This window comes from Solanum tuberosum, unplaced genomic scaffold (genome assembly GCF_000226075.1).
Source record: "Solanum tuberosum cultivar DM 1-3 516 R44 unplaced genomic scaffold, SolTub_3.0 scf00085, whole genome shotgun sequence".
Taxonomy (NCBI): domain Eukaryota; kingdom Viridiplantae; phylum Streptophyta; class Magnoliopsida; order Solanales; family Solanaceae; genus Solanum; species Solanum tuberosum.
Genome location: NW_006239014.1, coordinates 1,285,461 through 1,307,851, shown reverse-complemented (window position 1 = coordinate 1,307,851; position 22,391 = coordinate 1,285,461). Strand labels below are relative to the sequence as shown.

General features: G+C 32.7%; 1 protein-coding gene across 3 annotated transcripts; it reads left to right on the top strand.

The window, feature by feature from the left end:
• Positions 1-3,800: 3,800 nt before the first annotated feature.
• On the top strand, positions 3,801-15,862 carry LOC102586149 (signal recognition particle subunit SRP68-like). Of its 3 annotated transcripts, XM_006346882.2 has the most exons (14): positions 3,801-3,904; positions 4,244-4,362; positions 4,465-4,531; positions 4,643-4,753; positions 5,983-6,178; positions 8,113-8,198; positions 8,400-8,595; positions 8,805-8,916; positions 9,912-10,039; positions 10,172-10,378; positions 10,507-10,616; positions 11,504-11,633; positions 13,605-13,754; positions 15,439-15,862. In XM_006346882.2, exons 2-14 carry the CDS (start codon positions 4,269-4,271, stop codon positions 15,658-15,660), a joined length of 1,809 nt encoding a protein of 602 aa, XP_006346944.1. In that variant the 5' UTR covers positions 3,801-3,904; positions 4,244-4,268; the 3' UTR covers positions 15,661-15,862. The 3 variants fall into 3 exon arrangements, with proteins under 3 accessions (XP_006346944.1, XP_015164098.1, XP_006346945.1); XM_015308612.1 differs by lacking the exons at positions 13,605-13,754; positions 15,439-15,862 and adding an exon at positions 11,715-11,862; XM_006346883.2 differs by lacking the exons at positions 4,244-4,362; positions 4,465-4,531; positions 4,643-4,753 and having other exon boundaries at positions 3,810-3,904.
• The last annotated feature ends 6,529 nt before the right edge of the window (positions 15,863-22,391 follow it).

The following is a 22,391-nucleotide window of genomic DNA, read 5'->3' as shown; positions in this document are numbered from 1 at the left end:
CCCCACGCCCCAAAAAAAATTTAAGTTTGTTTTTAAAAAAAAAATTCAATTTCAAAAATTATTTTCTACTCTAGTTAAAATAAAAGATATTTCTCAAAAATATTTTTCATTCATAAGTCAAACACTAAAAATCTTTTTCGGAAAATATTTTCTACTCACCAACCAAACATGAGAAAATAAGTCAAAAATCAACTTGTTTTCCAGGAAAACATTTTCTAGGAAAACATTTTCCATGGAAAACATTTTCCTTCATACCAAACACACCCCTAGTTTAATTAGCATGTATGATGTATCTCGTATACCATATATGCGAGTGAGATAAAAGAGTGACAAGCAAGATAGGAGGGAGGTGAGGGCACGAGATTTGTATGTGTATCCTAGATACATGTGAATCTACTTTGATAGAATGTATATAGAATAAATTAACCTAATTTTGAGTCCATATATTCCGAGATACATGTATCTGGGTACGAAGATTCATAATATTACAACACATCGTGTATTCAAATTATTAGTTTATATACTAGTAAGATTATTGTAAATTACAAAAGTTTTGACCCATGGGCCGATCCCGACCCAACCCCGATCAAGCCTCAAGGACCAAGGGCTTATATAGGTCGGGATTATAAGCCCTACTTTTAAATGGGGCTTGAAAAATCCTATCCCAACCCTACCCCAATAATGGGTAGGGTTGGGCCGGCCCATGGGTTAATCCCATTTTGACGACTTGATTTATAAGCATGGATGTTATAATTTCCGATTTTTTTTAAAAAAAGTATATTAATTTACAATAAATTAAATAATCAATAAGTAATAATTTATGTAATATAATTTCTACATAACTAAATTCTACATAAATAATATCTATGTAGCTAATATTTGTATAATTAATATTTACATAACTAATACCTGCATAACTAATACCTGCATAACTAATACCTACATAACTAATACCTGCATAACTTTAACCAGTAACCAAACGGCCCCCTAGTTTATCATTTTGTACTTGTAAAAGATCTTTTCTATTATCCTATCAGGATTCAGGAAAAAGAAGAATGTTTTTATGTGAAAGTACATTTTATTTTAAGGAAATAAAAATTGTTGGTTGATATTATGGTTCCAAAAGAAACAAAAGTGATATTATTAAATAATTTGCCAAATATGAATGACTATTCAAAGAATTTACTAATTTTTTTAGGGGAAATTATGTTGTTAAGTAAACTTATACTACTTAATTAGTCATCATAGATATAGTTTGCTATAATTACCGATCGCGACTAATATTAACCATTAATTATATGGGCTGACTTCGAATTTGTATAATTCATCACATTTGTATAGTTCACAACTAACAATTCTTCGTTTGATTTGTATTTGTATATGATGATGATTTTCTTTGGTTTTTCAGTTTTATTACCATATACATTCAATCTTTTTTTTGTATAACATTTTAAAGTTTGTATAAACGTGTAGTTTTCGGATTTTGTATAATATAATTTATATAATGTAATTTGTCTAATATAATTTGTATAACAATTTAAAGTTTATATGTTTATGTTTGTATCAATTCGTTATTTCGAGTTTTATCATATTTGTATAATTTCAGACTTTGTATTACTCAATTATATAAAAACACGTGAATTATACAAACGTACCCGTAAATTATGCAAACGAGATGTGAATTATACAAATTGTTGCCCTCTCTCGCCCACCTCTCTCCTCCCTCTCTCAATCTCGCTCGCCTCTCTCTTCTCTCTCCCAATCTCGTTCTCCTCTCTCCTCCCTCTCCCAATATCGTTCGTCAAATATACAAATACATATGTATATCAGTTGTATATCAGAGGCGTATCCAAGGAGGGTCCATCGGGTTCACGAGAACCCATGCTCCCCTCTCGAGATCATATATAGTAGTGTTATATTTTTGAAAAATATTGAAATATAGATGTGTGAACCCATACTCGGAGTATCATATAATGTGATGATGACTAGGTGCACCTCTCTACGTGAGGTTAGAAATTTGAATTTTATATTCATCTTGTTTTATTTTTCTTTGTAAAATTAGATAACATCTCTCTAAATGGTTATTGGTAACAATTTTGACATTTTAATTAGTTTTGGACCTATAATATTAATTTTTGGTTTTCAGTAATAAGAACCTAAATGTCCAACATATCAAATTTATATCTTAGATCAATCTTTTTGTAATAATGCACCCATCATCCCGAAATCCTGGATTCGCCTATGTTGTATATATACAATTATCTAACCGATATACATATACAATTCACCTCTCTCCCGCTCTCGGTATTTTGTCGCTCGCTTCTCTTCTCCCTCTCCCAATCTCGATCACCACTCTCCTCCCTATAACATGTAGTTACGAATCGTAATTAGAAAACTATAGCTATGGAGCATAATTAAACTATTTTTGAGTGGCTATATGCGAAAGTTCTTTTTTTTATGGGAAAAAAAGTTTGATATACCCCTCAATTTTGTCATTTAGAATTTATATATCTCTCGTTACAAAAGTGGATCACATATACCTTATCGTTATAAAACCTGTCACATATACCATACCGTTACAAAAGTGGAAAAAATAATTTTAAGTTATTTGTTTAATGGGAATTTTCGCAAATAGCCACTACAATAAACTTAATTATGCTCCATAGCTATAGTTTGCATATTTACGGGCCGTAGCTACAGTTTATGCTGTCTCGTTTGTATAATTCGCGGGTTTGTATAATTTGCGGGTACGTTTGTATAATTGAGTTGTTTTTTGTATATACTCGAAATAACGAATTTATAACACAAACATCTGAACTTTAAACAGTTATACAAATTATATTATACGAATTTCGAAAATACAAACATGCGAATCATACAAATTCAAAATCCCAGCCCACGTAATTATCACTGAATGTTGGTCGCGAGTGGTAATTAACTAAAACTATAGCTATAATGAATAATTAACTAGTATATGTTTGTTTAACCATGTAATTTTTCCTTTTTTTAATTGTTAATGTTTTAAAAAATCACGTATTTGATCTTTTTCACACATACCTTAATTTTTGACTTCTCTGATTAATATCATTTGAGTTTTTATTTATTTTATTTTTCTTTAATTATTTAGTGTAAAAACAAGAGAAATAAAAAGAAAGAAGTGTGAATGAAAGCAGATTAAAAAGTAAGAAAAACTTAAAATTATTTTTTTACGGCTATATTATAATTTAGTTATTATATTTGTAAAAAAGATTTTGAGGCATCTATAATACATTCTACAAGAAAATAAGTGAAAAGAATAAATTTGATCATCAAAATAATAAATTCAAATTGGTTGATGAATACAAATACTAAAAAAAAAAATGTGCGAGAAGGATCAAATACAACCCTACATGAATTATTTTATTTTTTAAAATAAAAAATAATTTTAAAATAAAAAATAATTTTAAATTAATATTTTTCATTTCAATTAGAGAAAAATGTATTTATGAGCAATTTGTTTAACAATATAATATATACGAAGCCATTTCATAACAAAGATATATCACCTCTAAACAACAAATCGAAGGGTATACAAGTTTTTTTTTTAAATTTAATAATCTCACAAAGTTCAATGAAGTTTACTACTACTATATTTTATACTAATATTTATTTTTTAAAAAATTGATAAAATATTAATTTATTGTTAATTTTCTTTTTTGGTAAAAATCAATTTATGAAACACAAACATTTAATTTTTTTTAAGAAGCTTGTCAAAAAAAAGAAGAAGCTAGTACTATATTTTTTGAGAGTACATTTATTATCTACTTTTATTAATTTAACGCCATTTTCTACTGTCGTCTTCTTTGTTCTTCCGTCTGTGCACAAAAAAGGGCGAGAATCAAAGGCCATCCTCAACATCACCCAGGTATTGATTCTGCCATTGTTGAGATTATAGTTAGGGTTTTCCTAAATCTTCCATTTTGCTTGAATTGTCTGTTCTTCATATCAATCTCTTAACCACAGATCTGAAAACTTTGACCATCTGATTCCTTCATATCTGAATTTATTTGAGCAACTTCACAAATAGTGCTTATCGTTATTGTTAGTTTCATTTCGCACGAATTTGTTGTTTCTAGGTTGTGTTCCCTGGAAGAAACAGAAAATAAGTCAAATGAGAAAGTGAAAACATCTGTGTTAAGGGATATGACGATTAAGTAGTTAAAAGTAAGCATATTTTTAACCAAAAAAAATGAACTTGAATCAGAAAACGCTCGGCCATTAGCTCGAAAATGGGGAAGCAGAAGGAAAGTACTGCTATGGAAATTGAGGATCAGAGTTCTATTCCTTCTGATCAGATCAGTAACCTTAAGTTCTCTGTCAATGGTACTCTCTCTCTCTCCCTCCTCAAAGGCTTATCCGCTGGTTCCTTTTTCCAATTGCATTGAAAATTGTGGAGATTTCACTGAATTTAGGTACATTTTGTAGTGTTACAGCTTTTAAAATCTGCTCAAATGCAGCATGGATTGAGATTCGGTGATTATGCTCGTTACAGGTGCTATTCCGACGCATCCATGTTCCTCAAGACAATTAAATAAGTGATTTAGGTGTGATTTGTTTTTGAGTGATTTTGGTGTTAAAGGTGTAAGAAATTTGGAATTTACAGGAGGTATTGTACGGCTCGATTAAGGAGATTGTATAAATCGCTCAAGTTCACTCACGGACGTTTGAAGTACACTAAGCGTTCAATTTCCGTAACTACGGTCACTGAAGTGAGGTGTGTGTATTTGTATTTTGTTTGACATGTTTTGTATGGCTAGTATTTGCTTGGTTTATAATTTAAGTAATAGATTAGTTGAAAATTTAGGGGTTCTTTTTTTGATTCTTTTGGTTTATAATTTTGAGTAATATGGTTATGTGTTTGAAGATTGAATTTACTTATTACAACAACAAAAATTACCCATCATTCTCAAACTAATTAGGGTCAATTATATGAATTCTCTACATTTTGTTCAGTCCAAAATTTCACTCTTTTCTTTTTTAGATTATTGTGACCAGTGGCAAAGGCAAGATTTTCATTAAGGGGGTTCAAAATACGAAGAATTAACACACGAAGAAGTCGAAGGGGGTTCAACATCTATAATAATAATAATAATAATATTAATAATTTTAACCATGTATAAATAGTGTTGTTTTCTGCTGAAGGGTTCAAATGAACCCCTGGACCCTTACTAGCTCCGCCTCTGATGGCGACGTCCGGGCCAGCTTGTGCGTCACTAAACTATTTCACCGCATACTTGCTAGCTCCCACTAGTAGAGTTACTTGTTAACTTTATCCACCCGGGTTTAGGCAATTGAAAAGAAATCACCTAGTGTTTCTCTATAGAGATTTCAATCCTAGTCTCTGTTAACTTTATCCACCCGGGTTTAGGCAATTGAAAAGAAATCACCTAGTGTTTCTCTATGGAGATTTCAATCCTAGTCACACATGTTTTTCATCCCACTTCATTGACCTCTAGACTACACTTATTACTAAAATGATACATATCTAACCGTACTAAAAAAAGGATCAATTGAAACGTAGGCATTGCCTAGTGAAGGTTTGTCAGACTCAGAGAAGGGAAAAAAGAGAGGGAGTAGAAGAGTTTCTACTGTATTGGATTATTTTATTCAACAATTGTATGTTTGCAAGTCTAAAGTTCTAATTTGTGAAATTGTTTGATGTTGATCAAGCTATCATGACGCCCTTTTTGGAGCGGTTGGGTGCATTTCTTGAATTAATTTCTACAAAGTTGACATGTTAAAGATCTAGTTCCTTGAAGAAGTATAAAGAGAGAAGTGTTATACTTCTTTTTGTAGTGTGATCTATACTTTCTGCGGATATTGTAGTCTATTGAGTTATGAACAATCTACTCTGCCTAATATGAGTCATATTTTCTTTCTTATCTCTTGAATGTACAAAGTTGATTAATGCTTAACAATCTCAATGATTTACGCTTGTTGTAGGTTTCTTCACTTGGTTCTCTATACAGCTGAAAGAGCTTGGAGTCATGCTATGGAAAAGAAAACATTGCCTGATGGACCAAATGCACGCCAAAGAAGTTATCTGATTGGTCGGTTGAGAAAGGCGGTTAAATGGGCTAGTCTTTTCCAGGAATTATGTTCCATCAAGGGAGATTCGAGAACATCTTTAGAAGCGGAGGTATGCTTTTCTTGTGTCATGATTCTCATATACATGGCAATGTGTTTGCTCATGAGAGCATTTGATTTTAGTCATTAGCCTAAACCTTCGTTCATTTCGACCCCTGAGGTGCTGCCAGAGGTGTTGAGTTGTTGATCTTCTCAAAATGCTTTTTCCTTGCTATACTTGAAGTCTCTTTGTTCATTTTTCTTTTGATTAGGATGATCTTTCTGAAATACATGAAGTCAGGGAAAGGAAACTCATGCCACTAATGGATAAAAGTGTAGTGGTGGCAGGAAAGTCATTGGGTCCTTCAGAATAACCATGTTATAGATTTTGGTTGATTTGCTTGATTAACATGTTAATATCTGATGACTTCAAATTATTATGAAAGAAACAGATTCTTCTGTGACTTATTTCTCTATTTACCTTTCAAACTTCGCTTTTGTCAGTGCTAAAACTGAATTTACTTCACTCGCAAGGGTGACCGATTTGGTTGAGCAGGGGATCTCTCAAATGGGGGCATCAGGTTCGAAACCCCCTGCATTCTTTCTTGGTCTAGCTCGTCGCACGGGGTCTGCCTAGCGCGGTTTTCCTCTCGTGTTGTTTTTGCCTATATGGATTTCTTTGCTTCTATTCTGTTTTATTCTTAGTTAAGTCGTCAGTGATTCCGATAAATTGTAGATCGTTTGAGACAATTTTTTTCTTTGTGGTTTTAGTTTTACCTTGTGGTGCACCTATAAGTGGATAAAACCCAAACAAATAATATTACTATGAAGATTCATCACAGTATAACTATTTTTCAAATACTGACCGCACTTACCACAATCATCTTTAATTTCTTAATGGAACTGGCTTTGAAGCTTACATCGTGGAGTTGTCTTGTACTTGCTAATGACTTCATAAATTGAGTAAGTTTCTAAGTGTTAGTATCCTTGTCTAGGTAGTAGCTTGTACTCTTGGAAGGATAAAACAAACTGACCCTAGTGACTTACTTGGATAGAAAGGATAAAAGCGAAGAAAAGAGCTTCATTTGGATGACAATTAGGGGGTCAAACTTGCTGCTGAAATTCTGAGGAAAAGAAAGATACCTATATTAACTGGTGTTATATGTGTAAATGCTCGAGAGAAAACTTGGTCCACTTGTAGCTACATTGAAAGGTTGTTAGTCAATTGTGGTGTACACGGGACAGTAGTGAATCTGTTCGACTATAGTCATTAATGTTGGCTATGGTCAAGGATGTGATATTTAGCTACTCTCACAGAAGATGAAAGAATGTAGATCCTTTTCTATCATTCCGGTTATAAAAAACGGTTTTAAAGTTGCCTATTTCCATTAATCTATCTGCCCTTTTTTTTTGGTAAAGACCATTAATCTATCTGCCCTTTTGTGTGGCTAATCATTTACCTGACCCGGTATATCAACTTTGTTTCCTTTATGAGAACTTTAGTACAATGTAAAATCTGTTTTAAGTTTATATAATTGGTAGTGCCTTTCTCCTTGCCTTTTGGCACCTTGCCTGTATATGTTGGTGGTAGAACAGAGAATCAAATGTAAAGAATCATATCATGTTGTTGATTCTCTACTTTCTAATGTACTACTTTTATGTGGGAGATTTTTGTATGATTAGTAAAATTATTTACCTTGTGAAAAAAACAGAGAATCAAACTTAGCAGATCTGCAAATTGTTGACATAGTTTTTTTCTTGTGGAGATTTTACATAAACAATAGTTAATTAATCTGAATCTATGAACACCCCAATCACTCCATTCCTTTTCTAATCACATCCTTTTAGCATTGTCATTATTTTCTTTCATTGCTCTTGTGTAGACGTGGTGTTTCATTTTGTGTTTGAATGCTTAAAGCGACTCAATATAGTTTTTAATTATTGACACAAATCTTCTAGAGTTTGCTTTTGTAGTGTGATTCAGCAATCTTGTTTCCTAATCTGCAGGCTTATGCTGCATACATGAAAGGGAGTTTATTGTTTGAAAAAGATCAAAATTGGGACGTTGCTCTAAAGTGTTTCAAAAGTGCCAGGTACTGTAGTCTTTATGGAGATGTATACTTGTCTATTGCTGACAGTATAATGGCCAGAATGTCTAGTTTGTTTCCAAATAATATCCACGGAGGAAGTTGTAGAATAATCTCTTCATTCTGCTCGCCATAACCGCTTCTTTTATTTGAATATACTATTGTTTCAACAAGGTCCTGAATTCTCGCTATCTCTTATTTGGATAGGGCTGTGTATGAGGAACTTGGAAAATATGGAGATCTAGAGAACCAAGTATTGTGTCGTGAGCGAGTTGAGGAACTAGAACCTAGTATCAGATATTGCTTACACAAGATTGGTGAGTCTAACTTACAAACTTCTGAACTCGTTTCCATCGGTGAAATTGAAGGGCCTGCACTGGACCTTTTCAAAGCGAAGTTGGAGGTGAGCTGTCATTTCTAAGTGTATTTACAATTTACCCCGATAAAATAAAAGTGTGTATGGCTTACAAGCACTATTTTTTTGTACGATAGTGCTTCCATTATACTCTGGGTGCTGTCTTTCTCAAGTTTTTTTTTTTTTAAAAAAAAAAAGTGAGTTTGGAGGATGATTTGCTCCTAATTGATCTATCACTCTCTTTTCTTTGTTAACAGGCTGCTATGGCAGAGGCAAGATCTCAGCAGGCTGCATCTATGACAGAATTTCATTGGCTTGGAAATAGATTTCCAATTTCAAATGCAAAGATACGGGTGTCCATCCTGAAAGGTATGTTTACTTTGATGCAAAAGGTAGCACTTTGAAAAACGCATCAATAGTCAACTTACTGGAGGTTCCAACATTAGGATTTTTTTGTCTCTTGAGTTTGGAATTGTTCCAGTCGACTATTTTGAACCAAATTTTATTCCTTTAACCTAGTTTTAGATTTTGGTCTACATACTTGTGTTCTTTATTCAACAGAGCATTTCTAGGGAATTCCTTGATATTTTCCTCTTAGCTTTTGGATGTCTGTACTTGAAATTGAAATCCTTGTAGGCTGCAGAGCACTCTCTATGACCCTTGTGAGTTGTCTTCTAATGTTAATGATGTTAACAGTTGCAGATTTGCATGTCTAGTCCCAGCGACAGTGATGAGGAATATAACAGAGTATAAAATATGTAACAAGATGAGGCAAACCAAAAATTGTAAGGAATTGTCCACTAGGAATGCCATGTTATACAATGCAACAAGTCTGTTATCTTACAAAGAATGAAGTACACAGATGCATGTATTATACCTAAAAAAGTTTGCATCAACATTGTTGCTTTTGCAAACTTGAGTGGGAAATGAGAATTTTCACTGGTTTTAACTTAAGAGGCTCGTAATTTAGTTTTAAATTTCTCCTCATTTTCGCATCTCTAGTGAAATTCTCCATTTGTTCCATTTATGTGACACTTTTTCCTTATTAGTTTGTTCCAAAAAAAATGACATCTTTCTATACTTGGAAACAATTTGACTTTAAACTTCTCATTTTACCCTTAATGACACGCCTTTATAACCACAAAAATATCATTGCATTTATAAAACCACAAGATCTAAAAAAATTTCTTTCTTATACTTTGTTCATAGTCGAACACTAACACATAAATTGAAATGGAGGGAGTAACTTTTAACCACTTTGTGTTTTGGTCAACTAATTGCATATTTGCATATCTTCCTTTAAAACATCATGCTGGTTTTAGCTTTATTTCAAGCTTATATTATACACTGTACCATTCAATCAGCCCAGGAACTGGAGAAAGATATCCATGGTTCAGCTGCTGATTCTCTTCCAGCTGAGAAGAAACTTGTGTTATATGACAAAATATTTGCAGCATATCACGAAGCCAGGAGCTGCATCCGGAATGACCTGGTGAGTGACTACTCCTTATATTACATTATAGTAGCTGGCTCTTGGAAATTTCAAGTTGATCTTGATATATATTGCATAAATCAAATTAAAGTCCTGAATTGGTTCATCTTATACACATGGTTTTTCTTCTAGGTTACGGCTGCTAATTCAGAAAATGTGAAGGATGAGTTAAGTGGACTGGATAAAGCCGTTGGTGCAATTTTAGGGCAGCGAACCATTGAGAGGAACCAGTTGCTAGTTAAAATAGCTAAAAGCAAGCTCAACAAGGTTCGTGATGATAAAAATGAAAAGGTCACGAAGCCAGAGGAGCTTGTTCGGCTGTATGATCTACTGTTACAGGTAAAATTATCGAGTGTTATTTTCTTATTACATTCTTAATCAGTGTATTTTAGATCAGAATTGGCAATATGACAAGGCTCACTCATATGGCTATTGGACTGCACTGTTAACTGCTTTCTCTGGTGCAGAATACTGCTGATCTTTCTGATCTAGTTAGTTCTGGAAGAGATAGAAAAGTGGAAGAAGTTGCCTTAGCTGAAGAGTGTGAGCTGAGAAGTATGGCTTTCCGAGCAGAAAGGTTCGGCTATTATTACTTCATTAAGTGAAATGTTTTTTTTGAGCCAAGGGTCTATCGGATACAGTCTCTCTACCTCTCAAGGTAGAGGTAAGGTTTGTGTACACACTACCCTTCCCACTTGTGAGACTATACTGAGTATGTTGTTGTTGTTGTTGTATTTTTTCTTTTATCATGTGATAGTTGAAAAAGTTTCTGGTGAGAAGAGGAGAGTGAAAGACTATCTGCATACGGTTTTAGCATTTCTTGTGGCCGTCTAAAACTAATATTATTGGTGAATTTATGAGAAGGAGATCTGGAACTTTTAGTGTCCTAGATAAGGAAGTTGTACCATTTCAATGTACAAAATGCTTAAGCGGTAATCAATGAAATTTTGGGTCAGTGATACTATGTAAGATTATACTTTGCCTGTTTGGAGTAATTTGAAATTGTGGTTCCTGTGCTAGTATCTATTTAAACTATAATAAAATGTTCATTATCTTAGATAACGAACATCATTGGATTAATCTATTTGCCTCCTGCTAGTTACTTCACGACTTAGACTGAGTTTCATTCCGCACTAATATCTTCATGTGCAAAATTTTGTTCAATTTGATGTGGTAGACCTGTAGTTTGGTGCGCTAATTTCAACTTCTGGCTAGACATTAGGAGTCCTACCGATTCTCTTATTTTAAGCCTGTTCTGAAAAATAATTTTGCTTTTGTACTGTGATGAGGTCTTGTTTATAAGTCCTCTTGCCCCTCCTCCTTCTCTTCCACCATGAAGCACTAGTCATCTTAGATCTTACTTGGTTTCTGGGATTGCAGCTTCCCGTATCTGTAACGTTGTCCTAGGATGAATATTTTCTTGCTTGAAATCTATTCAAAGCTTTGATTTCAATTTTCCTCCAGGTGCTTCTACTTAGCAAAGTCCTACAGTTCGGCGGGAAAGAGGACAGAAGCTTATGCCTTGTACTCTCGAGCTCGTTCTTTAGCTGATGCAGCTCTTATGAAACTGCAGTCCGCGAATGCTGCTGATCAGGTAAGCATTTAATCAGTCAAACTACCTGCTTTTATTATATTAAAAATTGATTGTGCATGTTCTCTAAATGTTCATTGATAGAGCTTCCTAGCTGCTTCTTAAAGGAGAAACTAGTACGAAGATGCCCATGCTAGATGCAGGCCCAACTCCAAAAGAGTTCTACTCCGAAATGTTCAAATTTGTATCTTTTTGTATTCATAATTTTCCCAATTTCCTCAGAACTTTAAATCTTATCTGAAGATCTTTCTTTTAACTTAATAGTAATACTACAGTTACTACAATATTAAACTTCAGTTGATTACATTTTTCCCGAAGGATAAAATGTGATGGAAACTTCTATGGTTTTAAATCTAGTAATGTATCTTTATACACTTAAATATTTACACTTGTTTTTTATATGGTACTAAAAAAATCAAATATAATAGTGTTTGCAACAAATTTTAAAGTGACAAAATATAAATTGCAATCACAAATAAAATATGAAGAAACATAATTTTATTGATAAACAATGTGGGTACAATTCTATTCCTCCCTTTGATTTTTTTCTTCGAATTTTCTTCGTGATTGAGGACCATTACTAGCGTATTTCTATAATGTAGGATGATGTAGACCTCCTTGAGATTTATTTGATCTCCATGAAAGGATTTTGTGGATCTTCTTGAAGTATTTGGTTGTCAAGAAGAGTTCAGCCACATCTTATCTCTGTGAATATTCCATAACTTTATAAAATTTTCGAGATGCATCTCCAAGGGAATATATTACCCTTTATATAGGCATGAACTAGGGTTTAGGGTAGAGGGGGCATCTGCGCATCTTATGTGCACATGCCCAAACCATCTTACCCGCACTTCCCTCATCTAATCTTCTCTCTTCTAGTATGTCCATATGTCCATCTCAACATTCTCATATCGCAACTTGCATCTTCTGAACATGAGAGCTATTAACTAGCCAACACTCTGCCCTATATATCATAGTCGGTCTAACCACCACAATGCCATGAAATTGGATTTTATGGCTTTAAGCATCCATGTTGACCTTCAACTGCTAACTCTCCTTAATATATAAGTACTCCCTCCTTCCCATTTTATGCGACACTGTTTGACTTTGCACGGTGTTTAAGAAAAAAAAGAAAACTTTTGAAACTTGTGGTCTAAAACAATTCTTGGATATTTGTGTGGAAGTTAAATTGTTTCCAATTATAGTAAGGTGACATTCTTTTTGGGACGGACTAAAAAGGAAAGGGTGCCACATAAAATGGGACGGAGGGAGTAATTAAGTAAGATACGGAGGTTACTCAACATGGACAAAGCACAAGTGCCTAATTTGAGAATCAGAAACAAGTATATCAACATACAGCGGCAAAATCAATGAGGACATACAAAACACAAAATATACATGGCATCCCCATACATATGTATAGCAAATTACAAGTAAGTCACAAAGAATCACTACAGTTGTGAGAGCACACCAGCTGAAAATGCGGAAGGCAAGGCAACACGGAAGGCAACTATGGAAATAAAAAATGGAGCTTACCACTCTTCCATCGGCTCTCTTGTCCGGGGTGGGGGGGTGGGGGAGAAAGGAAATGCTTCAATAAGCAGTCATGGCAGATTTCCACTCACAAGGAAGATTTCAACAGATGGGAATGAAGAGGAACATAAATTGTTGAACTCTTCTCAGCAATCAACAGGAGACAGAAGGACTACTTTCCTTTTTTTGTTTTGGACCGGGTCTTTGGGCCTGTTATTTGTATTTTTTGTTATTTTTTACATGGGTCTTTGGCCTATTTCAGTTAAATAAAATGGTCCACAGACCAAAAATTTCAATTAAAAAAAAGAAGAAAAAGTTCTGATGCATAATTATAGCATTCTTATATTTTCTACTTATGTCACTTCAATCAGTAATATGAGTGTGAATGATTTTTCTTCTCCGTTTCTCCTTTTGTCATTGTTTTCTCTCCATCTGTAACAGGTCATGATCAAGGAACTGAGAACACTGTATAACGAGAGCAGATCTAACAGCTGTGCTGAGCATGCCAAAGGAATTATGGAGGAGGAAAAGGCTCCAGAAAATCTCTCGAAAAAGATATCTAATATCTCATTGAATGGAACTGATAAGAAGGTATGATTTGGCCTTCCATATGTCTGATATACTTTTGCAGTCATTCCCATTAGCTAATTTGTTGTTGTATTCACCTTCTCTTTGATGTTCTTGGTGCAAATGGAACCAGTTCCACATATTCCTATATGAAACTAGTAGGGATGGCAATGTGAGCTTAACCCGCAAATTTTTTAATCCGCCCCGCCCCTGCCCCGCATAACAACGTTTTTCATTTTCAACCCGCCTCACCCCGCCCCGCATGAACCCGCCCCGCATTACTTTTTTAATAATTTTTTTTCTAGTTAAGTTTGATACTAAAAATAAAATTCATAACAATAAATTCTTTTTTTCATTAAGTTGTATTAATTTAATAGGATAGTGACTTAAAAAATTTATTTTCAAGGGTCAATTGGAAAACATGTAAGAAATTATATTATTTTTTATTAAACCATTTTCATATACTATCTCGAATATTTTAGTAGATTTATTGAAATTATCTTAATAAATAATGTTCTATCACTTTTATAACTTTTATAACATGTAAAAAGTTAAAATTAAATTTGAACTCACATAAAATCACATATAACAGCAACCCACCTCGCCCCGCATTAATTTTTAAAAAACCCATTTCAACCCGCCCCGCCCCGCCCCATATAGCCTTAAACCCACCCCGCCCTGCATCCGCCCCGCTCCATTGCCATCCCTAGAAACTAGGAAGAAACCCATGGAGATTTTCTGTATTGTTAAACTACTTCCAACCAACTTCTTCTATGATCTTTTCTGATTGGGTTTGATGACATTGAAGAAAGAAGTTTGGATTTCTTCTGAAGAATTAATATTGACTGCGTGAATCGTGAGAGTTGAAAAAAAAAGTTTGAACGAAGAGGTTTGAGTTCTTGGTAATTCAAAATGTAGTTAACATTAGATGAACCTCTTGCTTATCTTAGCAGAAGCATTAATAGTTCTCCTTGTGTCCTTCAGAGGATACTGCCTTTTGTGTGCTTGATTCCTCAATTGATAAGCATATTGTGAAATGAAGTTGTAAATTCCATTGTTTTTCAAGTGTTTGTGCTGGAAAAGGTTTCAACTCAATGAAATGGTAACGCGGTTAGGGAATTTCTTCTGGTGTTATAATTCTGCTTGTGTTCCCAAAAAAGGTCAAACATGAACAAGTAAGCATGGTGTTTCTTCATTGATAGTTCTCACTGAGCACTTCAGCATTGTGTTTGACACAAATTCCCCCCCCTCTCCTCCACCCCCATAGTAGAAGTTTCAGTTACACAGTTCATTTCAGTTTTTTATCCATTTAGTACTACGTAGATGCTCCCAACTGTTAGACGTGTTTTCTGGTAGTTCTAAATAAGCTAGCACAACCTTTCCCATTCTCTTCTAGTTTTAGTTTGGTACACATTAGGGTCACCTGAATGTTTGAACTACCAAGTATGTCGAATAATTCTGCCTTGATAAATTTTTTATATTTGATATGTGGTAGAAACTTAAAGTTTTCATGCTACTTCGCTTTCATTTAATTCCATGACAGTCGATTGCCTATCTGTTTTGTATTCCAAGAACTCCGGGGTTTCTTTTAGGCATTTCATTTTGTATTCGTCCATTTCTAGTTTGTCTAGTTTCTGCTTCCATTTCCATTTGTGTTCTTCTGATCCCCCGACGTGTGTAATCCATGTTTTATACTTCTTTCTTTCAGATGGAGAAACTTCTCATGGAAAAATTGGATACATACGAATCAGCTGTTGGTGAAGCCAACATGAAGGTTGTTCCTCGAATTGAAACATTTCCACCTGCCTTCCAACCAGTTCCTCGTAATCCCATCGTATTGGACCTGGCCTATAACCTTATTGAGTTCCCATCACTGGACTCTCGTATGAAGAAAGATAAGAAAGGTTTCATTAGTAGGTTTTGGGGCTGAGCTTCTTTTTTTTCATTGGTCATTGATTTTTCAGTTGCACCATAGAGTTGAGGCAATTTTATCAAATTTTTAAGCTGCAAAATTCTTCAACATGACTTCAGAAAATTTTTCTATACCTGAGAAGTCAGAGAAAAATTCATTTTATATGCAGTGTTTTTTCTGAAATTCTAATTTTGGAACAGAGGGCCTTCATTTGGTTGCATCAAATTTGTTTGCTTGAATTTATTTTAGAAGTGAATTGTACTACCAAGTTGCATCTCTATTTCAAATAATAAGAAAATAAACAAAGTTTGTTTTGGAATAAAGGGCTCATGGAATTTATTTATTTTTAATTGACAAAGAGATTTATTTTTTCGAATGAAGAACAAATCTACATGTATACATACTCTAGAATCAAATTAAACGTTTGAAAGGTGTTGGAGGAAACTACATTATTCCTTGTTCAAAATTATTACATGACAAAATGTTATCAGGGGATTCAAAATATAACATATAAACAAGAAGTTAAAAGGGGTTTTTAATATTCTGCCGAAGGAAATTGGAATGAACTCTTTGCCTCTATCTGACTCCGGTCCCGATTACTCCCTCGTCCGAAAGTACAACATGACAAGAATCTTTTTTTCTAGTTTCATCGGCAAACATGTTATCATACTCAAATTTCGATAATCAACTACCCTAAGTTTGATAGAGAAAGGAAGCACAAAAATTATTCATGTACTTTTAGTCAAAAACTTCAAGAATTGCCAAAAATCATTTAACAATCCAAAACATGATGTTACTGTAATTCACTGTATAATAAGAAGTTTGTCTATATAGAATAAAAATTATTAAATGAATCTTGCAATTCTAAAACATAAAATAATCATTTTAATATTAATGATACAAAACAAGAAATGTAAGCTAATATCATAAATCATAAGGGAGATCAACAATAGCGGAGCTAGAATTTTTATTAAGTGGTGTCAAAATATAAAGTAAAAATGTATATCGCTGCTATTAGGGATAAAACACGACACCACCTCAAGCAATTTTCGCAACTTCTTTTTTGATAACCACATTAAACCTTCAACTTGTGTAAAGAGGTGTCAACACTTGTGTAGTCAAAGTTTTTATAGTTTGACTCTAAAAAAAGAAACTATGACAATTAAAAGTGGACGGATGTAGTAAAAGGAAACCATGACAATTAAAAATGAACGGAGATAATAATATAAAAAGAACAATGACTAGTCTTCTAATGTCCCTCCACTAGTTGGCAGCTTAAGTGGAGGGACAAGTCTACATGACTTGCCACATCATTAAAATTTTTGAGTGTTAAACTCTTTAGGGATATTTGTGATCTCTTTTGGGATAACGACGGAATATTTTTGATCCTAAAATATAACATAAGGTATAAATGGTCTATTTCGTATAATTCAGAGACAATTCAGACCCTTTTTCAATTTTCAATGAAAAATTAGTTATTTTTTAGCCTTGACTATCCTGTACCTACACATGGCCTTGGTGTACACAAATATAACATTTATATTGTCATATTCAAATTTTGGACGTGAATTCACACTTTAGGTTTTGAATTTTTTTTTATATATTTGAAAGTTCCTAAAAGCTATTATAGCCACAATATTTACTAATTTTTAAAATATATAAAAGAACTATGGTAAAGAAATTTTTTATTTAACCAGCAAAATTCAAACAACACATATTAAAACGAAGAGAGTATTTTTTTTTTCTCATTGGATGTCTCGTTGGCCGTTGCACTTTTTACTAGAAAATGATTTTCTTTGAAACACATTTAATTTTGAATCATAAACCCAACATTTTTAAAAGTTAAGCTTATGACATGTATTTTACTTCTTCTTTATATAAGTGAACGAATAAAGGACGAACATAACATCAATAGTGTTTCTCATGTATAAAAAAACAAACAAACCATTATACTAAAGGCACACCAACTTTAATTTTATGGATTAATCATATGTAATGTAGAAATAAAAGTACGTTTATTATGTTATTTTCTGACATGTATGATTTTATCCTTAAACCCGTGTTTATTAGCATGTGTTTTTTTTTTAAAAGAAAAATTAATTAATTTTCTGATAGATCTGTTTCTGTTTTATGAAGTTGTCTTCATAAGCCAACTGCCAATGTCTGCTATAGTTTCCTTTTCTGATTGATATGCATAACAACAAGCAAGTGGTATATTTAATTTTAGCTAATAATAGGTGCGTCTAGACATCTATAGTGACGTAATCAGAAATTTCACGAAGGATGCCAAATATTGGATAGTAAAACTAAAAAAAAAGTAACTCTATAGGGATTCAATCTTACATCCCTTGTATACTTCTACACTCAATTGTCACCGAGCTACTGCTCAATCAGTTCACGTCAAATTTAGGCATTTAAAAAAAATTTACAGCAAGGAATCGAATCTGATCGCTATGTAAGTTTCGTATATATATATATATATATATACCCTTTTCATTGTGCTATAGGTCTCCCTTGGTTTTGCTGGTGTTTAAGATATTTTATATATATCAATATAAAGTAAGATTTGATAATTTTCGGATGAAGGGTGTTCAAGCGACTGTAGTTGCGCCACTGATCATCAAGATACTTCAATTTAATATAAGTGTGTTTTACAAATAATTTCTAAAATGCACATCTACATACTCATTTAAGAGGGTGTATTCTAGATGTGCATTTTCGAGGATGAACTGTTTAATGAAGTCAACTTAAACCAAATTAAGATGTTTAAATGTATATTTTGAAGTTGAATGTTTAGTTGTCAATTGAGATCGATCAAGATTTTTCTTTGTATACAAAGTGTGATGAAGTTAGCATTTGGTATTCTATAAAATTTATGTATCAACACTTATAATTAAAGTTTTCTACATAGAAAGTTTTCCGTTTTGAAAGAACTTAATTTTCAAGGAGATTTAACACGGCTCTTAGAGAACAAATTTGTATACGTTCATTTAGTTAGTTAATTTATTGAATCTGTATTAAATTTTAATTAGTAGAGCAGCATATCTATGATATTTCAAATTTAAATAATTTAATATCTTTTTGTAACATTAAGAAATGAAAAAAATGATTTTGAATAATTTTTGCTATAATAGTCAAATCATATTATTTAACTGTCAAATATTGTTATAGGTGTAAAACAACCAATCGTTATAAAATTCAAAAAAATGTTGAAACAAACAAGATTGTTACAGTGAAGTCTGATTATTGTAGTTTGGTTATTTAGGGATATTTTAGTTTGTGATGGCTAATTTTTTTTTGGAGAAGTTTCAAGATAAGATCTTGATTGATATTACATTCAGATTGTTACTAGTGTTGTCTTGTTTATGTTAAGGAATTCATTTATAAGGTAGCGTTATTGAATATTAAGAGAATAGAGGCAAAACTATTGAAAACAGTTCTTAAGGTGTTACAAAGGACAATTATAAACTTATTTGGAGTTTGACCTCAAGCTTAGTGAAAAGTTTTGAAATAGTCATGTACAGAGGTAGGTCATAGTTGTTACTCTCTTGAATAAATATTTTTTTCACATAAAATACTTATGGAAATGAAAAGAGCTTTTTGGCATTGAATGGAAAATGACCATTAATAAAATGAAAAGAGCTTTTTGGTATTGAATGGAAAATGACCATTAATTATATTACAACAACAATATAAATATTAAATGAAAAATACATAGATATTAATTCATTAGAAACAAAAATAAAAAAAATAAAAAGAGCTTTTTGGTATTGAATGGAAAATGACCATTAATTATATTACAACAACAATATAAATATTAAATGAAAAATACATAGATATTAATTCATTAGAAACAAAAATAAAAAAAATAAAAAGAGCTTTTTGGTATTGAATGGAAAATGACCATTAATTATATTACAACAACAATATAAATATTAAATGAAAAATACATAGATATTAATTCATTAGAAACAAAAATATATAAGACAAGAGGAACAATATAAACTAACTTTCTTTCTTTCACGTATGTTGAACATTATTCTCAACACCACTATTTATATGATTACATTGACTTACAACAACAATATAAATATTAAATGAAAAATACATAGATATTAATTCATTAGAAACAAAAATAAAAAAAATAAAAAGAGCTTTTTGGTATTGAATGGAAAATGACCATTAATAAAATGAAAAGAGCTTTTTGGTATTGAATGGAAAATGACCATTAATTATATTACAACAACAATATAAATATTAAATGAAAAATACATAAATGTTGTAAAACTTAAAAACAAAAGAACAATATAAAGAGGAAGATATAAAACAAGAGGAACAATATAAGATCACTTGCTTTCTTTCAAGTGTATTCAACATTATTCTCGACACCACTATTTATAGGATTACATTGAGGAATACCAAAGGGTGTCATAAACATTACATTAAACCTTGAGAATTACTACACATTAAGGAGGAAATAAACCTAGGAGTTATGGTCATCCAATTAACCATATTATCAACAACATTACTACCAATAAAGGATGAAATTAACCTAGGAGTTATGGTCATCCATTTGACCACATTATCAACAACATTACTACTCATAAAGAAGGGAAATTAACCAAGGAGTTATGGTCATCCATTTAACCACCAAAATGATTTACAACACTCCCCTTGGATGACCATTGATAGATAGTATGCCTTGTTAAAACCTTACTAAGAAAAAACCCCGTGGGAAAAAAAATCTTAGTGAAGGACAAAAGAGTACATATCTTGTAATACGCTTTGTTTGATGCCTTGTTAAAAACCTTGCCAGAAAGTCCCATTGGGATAAAACCTAGGCCAAGGGAAAAAGAGTGCAACGCGTAGTTTACTCCCCCTGTTGCGAACATCATTTAATTTCTTGGAGACGACGCATTCCAATCTTGAATACCAACTTTTCAAATGTTGAGGTTAGTAATGCTTTGGTGAACAGATCCGCTAAATTATCAATTGAGCGAATTTGTTGAACATTTATTTCACCTTTCTTCTCAAGATCGCGAGTAAAAAAGAATTTTGGTGAAATGTGTTTTGTTCTATCTCCTTTAATATATCCTCCTTTCAGCTGAGCTATACATGCAACATTGTCTTCATACAGTGTAGTTGGAATATCTTTTTCCATAGAAAAGCCACACATTTTTTGAATATGTTGAGTCATTGATCTCAACCAAACACATTCCCGACTTGCTTCATGGATGGTTGTTATTTCTGCATGATTTGAAGAAGTAGTAGCTAATGTTTGCTTCATTGAACGCCAAGATATAACTGTGCCTCCATATGTAAATAAATAGTCTGTTTGAGATCGAGCTTTATGTGGATCAGACAAATATCCAGCATCTGCATAACCAATAATTTTTGACTTGGATTTATCAGAATAAAATAGTCCCATATCAATGGTTCCCTAAGGATATCTGAATATATGTTTGACTCCATTCCAATGTCTCTTTGTTGGGGACGAGCTGAATCTTGCCAATAAACTTACTGAAAAACAGATATCTGGTCTAGTATTATTGGCAAGATACATAAGCGCCCCAATGGCACTAAGATATGGAGTTTCATCGCCCAGAAGCTCTTCATCATTTTATAAGATATGGAGTTTCATTGCCAAGAAGCTCTTCATCATTTTCTTGCGGTCGAAATGGATCTTTATGTATGTCAAGCGATCTCACAACCATCGGGGTACTCAATGGATGTGATTTATCCATGTAAAATCGCTTTAAAACCTTTTCTGTGTATGTTGATTGATGGACAAAAATTCCATTTCAAATGCTCAATCTGTAGGCCAAGACAAAATTTTGTCTTACCAAGATCTTTCATTTCAAATTCTTTCGTTAAACACTCAACAACTTTTGAAAGCTCTTTAGGAGTGCCAATGATATTTAAATCATCAACATACACAACTATTATAACAAAATCAGATCCAGACCTTTTTATAAAAACACAAGGACAAATAGGGTCATTTTTGTACTATTCCTTTAGCAAAAATTGGCTAAGACGATTGTACCACATCCGCCCTGATTGTTTCAATCCATATAAGGATTTCTGAAGCCTTATTGAACAATTTTCTTGCGAATTTTTATATGCTTCAAGCACATTGTATGCTTCAGGAACTTTCATGAAAATATCGTGGTCTAATGAGCCATATAAATAGGCTGTGACAACATCCATTAGACGCATTTCAAGCTTTTCATGAACTGCCAGATTTATTAGATACCTGAAGGAAATTGCATCAACCACAGGAGAATATGTCTCCACATAATCAATGCCAGGCCTTGATTCTTCAATATCACTATCATATTCATCGAAAATCTAAGAAACATAACGAAAAGTCAACTCTCAGATTTTGAGGATCCCAAAAAGTACGATAAATAACCAATAATTAAGGAGAAAAAGAGTTAAAATACTACAAACTTGCATTCGAGATATTCCAAATATAGGAAACTTCGTATCAAACAAAGAGCATATGAGAGCATATATGATTCCACCAACAAAATATCGGGCAGGTAAAATCGTTTGACATTGTTAGGATTAAAGGGAAACCTTGTCAAACACCAACAAGGTTTTGGTAATAATTCAGACATGAACTAGAAATAACTGATAATTCATAAGTGTTTTAATAAATAGCTGGTGGCAGTTCAAATAAAAAAAAGTAAATACCGATGATTTTGATAAGAAACTCTATAAAATATGATATTTTAAATGTATATTTG